The sequence below is a fragment of the Notolepis coatsorum genome (assembly GCF_963971535.1).
Source record: "Notolepis coatsorum genome assembly, chromosome: 12".
In the NCBI taxonomy this organism is placed as follows: domain Eukaryota; kingdom Metazoa; phylum Chordata; class Actinopteri; order Aulopiformes; family Paralepididae; genus Notolepis; species Notolepis coatsorum.
In genome coordinates, this window is record NC_140176.1 from 40,174,925 (window position 1) to 40,183,948 (window position 9,024).

At 40.2% G+C, this 9,024-nt stretch overlaps 1 protein-coding gene across 3 annotated transcripts in view; it reads left to right on the plus strand.

The window, feature by feature from the left end:
* The window catches only part of tpk1 (thiamin pyrophosphokinase 1), a 318,684-nt gene extending 310,047 nt beyond the window's left edge, over positions 1-8,637 (plus strand). For 2 of the 3 annotated variants that reach the window (XM_084325680.1, XM_084325682.1), the window contains one exon: positions 6,271-8,637. In XM_084325680.1, coding sequence (XP_084181806.1) covers positions 6,271-6,419 — 149 coding nt within the window. In that variant the 3' untranslated portion in view covers positions 6,420-8,637. The remainder of the gene's footprint in view (positions 1-6,270) is intronic. The other variant, XM_084325681.1, reaches the window with a different exon arrangement.
* The last annotated feature ends 387 nt before the right edge of the window (positions 8,638-9,024 follow it).

Here is a 9,024-nt window from a genome sequence, read left to right on the forward strand (position 1 = left end):
ATTCTATATTATAGCCATGGATTCAATACTATAGTAATTTGACACTGGGTTTCTTCCGGTCAAGATGCAAAAAAAGAAAAAAAAATTCCATCCATACGTTCCCGTTTTATACCGTGGTGAATATGAGTGTTATTTCGGAATGATCCGGGCCAATTCCTGAGAGGCTGGTTATAAGCCGCAACGTGTATTATAAATAAATGCATTGGCGTTTTGTCCCTACACACGCTACAAATTCATACAATCGGTATTATGTTCCATCATGAATGCATGAAAGGGTGGGGGGGGGGGGGGGGTCGTTTGTCGATGCTTTGATCGTCACCAACGGAATACGTTATGGGGTAGCGTTACACAAATACGCTCGGATCGCAATGAAAACATTATTGGATCAACGCAAGATTGATACCATATAGCCCTTACCTTGACTAGGATGTACTCCGAAAAGAATATTCTAATTATCTGATCGCCATTCCAAGTATTGATGTCCATCGTTCCGCCAACATAATCCAACACAGAATCCACCATGGGAGTAATTGTTTCTTCTCAATCCGAGCATTAGAACCGCTACACTAAGAATAGTCCGCCCGGACCTATATCACAGCCAAAGACTCAATGTTTCAAAGGATGTGCAATACCGGCCACATACCACCAGGCGGTGGTATTGGACTTTTGCGATCTCAGACTAATTCCCTATGATAACAGCAGGCTCCCTGGATGGAATAGGGTATTAAAATACATACATACATAAACGGGTTCCATAGATTCCAACATTCTGTTCCAATAATGATGTAAGGAGGTAGCTTACCAATAAGAGCCTTACAAATGAACAAATACCAGTGTTTTTTGTGTTTCTCCATCAGCGAGGACCAACCAACCTTCTCATAAAGGACACAGTGATGAGTGTTGTATCTATCATTAGTGATGAATCTGAGGGCAGAGTGACAGACAGAGTCCAAGGATTTAAGGGTTGAGGCCGCAGCATGCCTATACATTACATCACCATAGGCCAAGACTGATAAGAAAACTGATTCGACAACTCTCTTCCTACTAATCACAGGTTATTATGTTAAATATAAAGAAAAGTGAATCTAGCCTTGACTCAAGATACTATACTTTGTTTGTATATATCCTAGCTCATGGAATGACCTCCAACAGTCCTTAAAGCTTGGGATTCTCCCCTGTTGCAGAGTTTAAAACATTGATCTCCACCCTTCAAGTTGAACAAAAGTTTTTCTTGATTGTTATCCTTACTTCGTATATGCTCTGTGATTTGATATGCCTTTTTTTTTGCTTAACTCTATGTTTTGCTTAACTCTGTATGTACACTCGACGTGACTGTAAATGAGGGAAACCTCAGTTGCCTTTCGAGTTTAAATAAAGGTTTGAAATTAAATGAAATATATATATATATATTTATATATATATATATATACATACACAGACTAGTAAAACTTTGTTTAACTTTTGTTTTTGACTGTAACTCTATTACCTTCTTTGGGAGGCACCACAGGTGGTGTTGTGACATACGCTGGCAGCTCAAAGAGCACAGCTATTGTATTATATCACGGTGGCATTATGACCAGCTGGCAGAAGGCATCACAACACCACCTGTGCTGCAGAAGATTTCAGAACTGCAGCACAAACTGTAGATGTGGGGGGGGGGGGGGGGGGCTGCAATTAGTCTAAATTATTATTCAAGTTATAAAAATATTGTTTAAAGAAAAAGAAAATATATATATATATTATTCAAGTTCAAGTTTGTTTTTATTTGTCACGTATAAAGTACATGTACATTACAGTGAAATGCTTGGTTCTGTATGAGGCCCTGAGAATGTGATTCATACAGTAAAAAAAGTAAAAGAGGAATAAAGTCCCAACACTAAACAAATATACAATGTACAATATACAAACTAAAGTACAATGAAGTAAAAATGCAGACAATGACGTACAAAAATGCTAACTTTAAAAAATGCAAAATGCAAAAATGAGGTATGGATGTAGTGCAAATCTTAAAATAGAATAAATAATAAAATAGATAAATATAATTAATAGATACAATTCCTCTATTCCATCTCACATCATCATGAGTCGGAAGGTAAGTTTCCTCGCAAGTCAACACTGTGAACTAAGCGTAAGCCTATGGTATGTTGTGTCAACAGAATTGACCAGGCCCTGCCCTTTGTAAACAAACAGCATTGACGGTAACCTTCCAGGCGGCCTTGCTAGCTTCAAACAGGCCAGTTTGTTTCTTCGGTTATGAGATTCAAGATTCAAGAGATTTATTCGTCACATACATACACGAGACATGTAGTGAAATGAAGGTTCCTACAGTGGATGATTGGATTGATATTATTTATGATATTTTTAAGATGGAAAGAATAACTTTTTCTTTTAGGTTGCACCAGGATAAGTTTCGGAAGAAATGGGAAAGATGGATAATGTACATTAATTACACCGTTACGATCTTCATTTGTTTAAGGTGTACAGAAATGTCCATTCGGGATAATTGTTAAGTGAACCTTGTGTAAAGGGAGTTGAGTGTCAGGAAGATGCACCCCAACATATTATTTTGTTATTTGTTTGCTTTATGGTAGATGCAGATTTATTGGAGATGTACCCTAACATTTTATTTTGTTATCTGTTATTTTTTATTATTGTTTTTGTTTGTCTAGAAAAAAATAAGTATAGGATGTTATTGACTGTGTGGGTCCTCATGTACAGTATGTACTGGTACCTCTACACCGTAACTTAGAATTATTAACAATTGATGCAATTTGTACTGCAGAAGGCTGAGAGAAATGGAGACGTCAAGATATTGTTTGTATGGACCATGGAGAAAATCAATAAAAAATTTAAAAAAAAATGAAGGTGGCCATGCCCGCCTTGATTGTGCAAAAAATAAAAATAATAATAGAATAAAATAGAATAGATAATAAAATAGACATGATAAAAAGTACTAAGATAAAATACAATACAATGCTAAACTTACGAATTAAAAGTAATGAGTCATATATACACTACTATACAATATACTATACAATATACAGTTATACTGAAAGATATACCTTACCGTATTTTCACTTCTCGTACTCTCCTGAGACGACAGGATGTAATCGCTGAAATACATTTGAATATATACCACTGGCCAGTATGACGCATTACCCTAGTGTCTTTATACTACTGTATCACTGTATACATACATCTGATTAGCACTATTACTCAGTAGTACTCATTTATATATTTTATATCCAGTTTAATCACCTGTACATTGTATATTACTATTGCACGTTACTGTTACATTTGCACTCTGGTTGGATGCCAAACTTATTTCCGTTGTGCTGTATAATGACAACAACAAAAAAAAGTACATGAACATCATCACTTGCCAGATTCGTGACTACGTATTTTTCCTTCTTCAAATAGGCCTCGTCATCTTGGACGACTCTTGTGCTGATTCCTTCACTCAGAATAGGCTCTTTCTTCTAGAAGGCTCTCACCTTGAAGGGTTCTCTTCAGGCTCTTTCAAGGGATTTGTTAGGCCTCCAATAGCCACAAAGTTGATGCATTATGCTCAGTGGTCAAGCATAATAGCCGTTCAGACCTTGTGCGTGCGTTCAGACCTTGTGCGTGCGTGCGTGTGTGTGTGCCTGTTGAGGGAGTTTTTCTGCGTGTGAGAGAGAGCGTGTGTGTGTGAGAGAGAAAGAGAGAGGGTGTGTGTGTGTGACGTGTGTGTGTGTGAGAGAGAGAGAGAGAGAGAGAGAGAGAGAGAGAGAGAGAGAGAGAGAGAGAGAGAGAGAGAGAGAGAGAGAGAGAGAGAGAGAGAGAGAGAGAGAGAGAGAGAGAGAGAGAGAGAGAGAGAGAGAGAGAGAGAGAGAGAGAGAGAGAGAGAGAGAGACAGAGAGAGACAGAGAGAGACAGAGAGAGACAGTGTCTGTGTCTGTGTGGACTCTCCATGGCTCCCCTGATTATTACCCAGGGTACCATCTTGAGTGCCCAAGAAATAAAACTGTCCAACAGACTCAGAGGCATATGGTTGTCAGCGGACCGCCAGCCCCGGGTCATACAAGGACATACAAGACACACTCTTAACTCTCATTAGTCGTTTAATATTTTGGTCTGATAAGCAGTGAATAACTGGCAGTTGGCAGATTAATTGTTTATTACCCTAATTCCTTTCCTGTCCGTAAAATCTATAATTGAATTCTCAGTTAAATAGTTTGAAGTGCGAATGTCATTCATCACCTGAATGTACGTAACCTCTAATGTCTTTCACCATAGTGAATGTACGCAACACTTTAAAAGGGTCACGCCACAATTTTGGGAAATACACTTATTTGCCATCTTCCCCCACTACCCCAGAGTCGGACAAGAGGACTGACATCGGTTCTGTATCTGTATGTCAGTTTTGGAGTTGTTGGAAGTTGTATTTCTTCTTTTTGACGGAGCTATAGGTTAGCTGTTCCCTACTGCTTCCAGTCCTTGTGCTAAGCTAGGCTAACATGCGCCTGGACCTCTCTCTGGGGCTTCAGAATCAGAATCAGAAAGGTCTTTATTGCCAAGTAGTTTACACATACAAGGAATTAGATTTGATCATTTGGCACAACATTAACGGACAGACAATTACGTTAGAATAAAATAAAAGGTAGAATAAGATAAACATTGAATATAAACTCAATTAGAATAGAAGTACAATAGAATAGACTATAATTATGAAATAAAATAGGGCTGTACAATTGTGCACGATGTGGTCAAGTATATACACTAATTAGAATAAAATAACAGTACAGTGGGATGGAATATTTAACAGGGCTGTGCAATTGCAAATCAATATGTCTGTCTCTGTTGCCTGACTCTGAAGGAGTCAAATAAGTGTTATTTCCCAAAATGCTGGAGTGGTCCATTAAGATCTGAAATCTGAAAATGTATAATGGCCATATAGGTATGGGCAATGTATCAATATTCATCATATTTATAATATTGTGTTTTGTTTTTTTTGGAGTTATATCACGTAAATCACCATACATACTGTAATTGTATCTAAAATGTATGCTAAAAGCAAACATTTAGTCATAAGTCTAACATAATTATCATTTTAAATCATTAATTATAAGTATTTGAGTGTCATTTAAAACGTTTCATTTTCATTGCGTATCACATCTCACTACCATGAGGTTGAATATGATGACTATCGTTGTACTTGATTTACAATACCTAAGCAGGTAAAAAAAAAAAAGGCCTTCTGGATATTGTTCTATTTTATCAAAATTAAAATAATAAAAAATGGGATGAAATGTTTTCATAAATGAAGGCAAAGCTATCCCTCCTCATCTCGCCTCAAATATCCCTCAGCTTAGTCGAGTCACAATATTATTGTAACAAACCCATCCAAAGATGAATAAACTAATAATTCTGACCATATAAAAACTATTCAAATGTACCAATTGCTCCGTTTGAATGACCCACTGATGCCCAGTGTCGTCTGCATTCAGAGCTTGAACTGTTCAAATGTAAAAGGGATCATTTCCTTACTTTCACCTGAAACAGTTAGTGTTGAGACTTGTTGCCGCACCCTCTCTGTGTCCTCTGCTCTGCCTCCTCCAGACAAGCAGACCCTGCCGTCCCCTCTCATAGTGTCCTCTGCTCTGCCTCCCCCAGACAAGCAGACCCTGCCGTCCCCTCTGTGTCCTCTGCTCTGCTCCCCTCCTCCAGACAAGCAGACCCTGCCGTCCCCTCTGTGTCCTCTGCTCTGCCTCCCCTCCCCCAGACAAGAAGACCCTGCAGTCCCCTCTCTCTGTGTCCTCTGCTCTGCTCCCCTCCTCCAGACAAGCAGACCCTGCCGTCCCCTCTCAGTGTCCTCTGCTCTGCTCCCCTCCCCCAGACAAGCAGACCCTGCCGTCCCCTCTCAGTGTCCTCTGCTCTGCTCCCCTCCTCCAGACAAGCAGACCCTGCCGTCCCCTCTGTGTCCTCTGCTCTGCCTCCCCTCCCCCAGACAAGAAGACCCTGCAGTCCCCTCTCTCTGTGTCCTCTGCTCTGCTCCCCTCCTCCAGACAAGCAGACCCTGCTGTCCCCTCTCATAGTGTCCTCTGCTCTGCTCCTCCAGACAAGCAGACCCTGCCATCCCCTCTCATAGTGTACTCTGCTCTGCCTCCCCCAGACAAGCAGACCCTGCCGTCCCCTCTCATAGTGTCCTCTGCTCTGCCTCCCCTCCTCCAGACAAGCAGACCCTGCAGTCCCCTCGCTCATAGTGTCCTCTGCTCTGCTCCCCTCCTCCAGACAAGCAGACCCTGCAGTTTGGGAAGCTGGTGAGCACCTCCAACACGTACGAGCCTGTCACAACCCCCGGAGACCCCAGGAAGCCCGTAACCGTGACGACGGACCAGCCGCTGCTGTGGAGCATGGGTATCCATGGGGACAGGAAATGACACGGAACACATCCTTCCTAGACCAATCAGTGCTGAAGTTTAAATTTCTTGGGGGGAGTGGGGGGTAATTTTATTTTGCTCTGCAATAGAAACCAAGCTCCTGTTAAGAAACTTAAAGACGTGTGATTGTTTTTATCTTCTAGAAAAGATCCCAGCAAAGTGAACTTGTGAGGGACGCCTGACCTCTGTTTTTAACATATCGTTAGCCAGCTTGTGTGCTGGCTGTCTTGCACACCAGTGGTGAGTTGTCTGGTGTTGCTGCCAGGAACACGTGTAAATGTGAGTTTCAGAGTACGAACAGTCGTTTTCAGTGATTTCCACTGACCATGCTCCTAAAATGTCTTTTTAAATTGACTAGAGAGCAGTTCAGCCTAACTAATAGTATAATAGCTTGGACCTGAACTGGGGAAACCAGGCCTTATCCTAAATGGGTTAATTTCTATCGTTTCACTTTTTTTGTGTGAAAACAAGTGGTCTACATGTTAAAATAGCTCTACATTCTGACAGCAATCACTGATCACCATAGATTGTCTGGTCAGTAACATGGGTCTCCCAGTCCCTCCACTCTGCACACTTTCTCCAATCAGGAGAGAGAACTCCATACAATGGTCTAACAAAAACAAGAAATAAAAACTAGTTTTAAGCTAATATGAGCCTGAAACAAGTAAAAAATAATCTGCCAGAGCAGTAAAAAAAAATATGGCTTGGCAAGATTTCTTGAAATACGTAAAGATATCTAGGGTTTTCTCTCTCCTAATTGGATAAAAGTGGAAACGAGATACCAGGAAATTAGTTTTGCGTTTAGTGACGGGTGGAGGGACTGGGAGACCCATGTTACTGACCAAACACTCCACTTACAGGGCCTTTAAACTTTTAATTGATTGATCAGCTCTAAGGCCAAAGTATATGATAGACATTGTGGATTAAGTAAATACTTTTTCTCAACTAACTACTTATTTAGCCATGTCAAGATTCAAAACCACCGTATAAATGGTAAATGGCTGCATTTATATAGCGCTTTACAATTTGTTCCTCACATTTGACCAATTCACACACTGATGGCGGAGGCAACCATGCAAGGTGCCAACCTGGCACATCGGGAGAAATTAGGGGTTAAGTGTCTTGCTCAAGGACACTTCGACACGCTGCCCAGGAACCTCCGGATTACCAGATGAGATGACTGCTCTACCTCCTGAGCCACTGTCGCCCCCATATAGTACATTATCCTCTTGTATTTTAAGTAAATCATATGTACAAGTGTCCGGTTTGGAACACAGCCTTCATGTGCCTTCCACCATACTGGCCCTGTTTTCACAGTCTTCTTCGGGGTATCTGCAGGTTTCAACAAGTTAAGTGTAACACTTAAAAGATCTTTTTAATACCACTTAGTACCAATTTCACAACCATACTAGCAACAAACAAAAAAAACATAGTAACACTGAACTGGCGGCATAACCATTTCAATTATTGCGCATTCCATACAGCTCACTTTAATACATTTTAAGGCCTTATATTGAGAATTATGAATTGAACACTGACTTAATACCCTGCAGATATCCTGTTCTTACTGTATAGACCCTTGTATCGTTTATAAACAGTGATGCCGCTTGTAGGTAGTAACTCTTAGCTTCCGAACCCAAACCACATGAGCATGTTTTGGGGATGAGACTGCAAGATGACGTTTAAGAAACAAAGGGTCTATTTGCAACTACTGTATAAAAAATAAAACTGCTGTGCCTTTTTGAGCAGAGTCAAGTAGTAGTTTCACATGCTGAATATAAAGTTGAAATCACATAATTTTAAATACATAAGGACAAAATGAAGACCTGAATGACGCATGGTTTATTCAGTCATAATAAATGACGCCATTGGATTTAAAGTATTTCAAATACTTTTAACGTGTCATCCTGTGGATACAGATATACACGAGCATGCACATTTTTACATGTATACTTTTGATCAGAACATAAATCAAATTTTAAAACGTTTAATTATATTTTAAAAATCTGAGTGAAAACAAAATCCCACTTTTAGATTCATGACAACTCTGTCTTTTGAGTTTCCGATGATTTATTAACAGCCAAATACAAATATTGTGCACAGAATGTAAAAATTACTTTCCCTCTACCCACCCCCACCCATCACCATCCCATGATGCACCACTGCCTTCCGTCTCTGGGTTTTGTAGTTCTTTTGGATCGATGATGAATCAGCCACCCCTGCAAGAGAGAGGATTTATCAGGACATGGAAACGTTGAGGTCCTAAAAACCAAGTGGATGCAATTTATACTAAACTGTAGATGGAAATAGTAAATGTATACATCTCAAGCTCCACCCTCTCTTAGCTTGACTGAGGAAAGCAACGCTTGTGATAGGGGGGGGTAAAGGAAAGAGGGTGGGGCTTGAGTCAATTGAGCTGCACTGAACGAGTGTCTTGGACTGTGTAAATTGGGGTATTTGAGCAAACTACTGCACTTCAACGAATCATGCCAGCCTAAATGGATTGTACTTGAATGAGGTTTTCTACTGATGTGTACCATAATAAAAGTGTATACACTGCCAAACTGCATCCTGTAGTTTCCTTAGTAAAAGATAGAAAATTGTT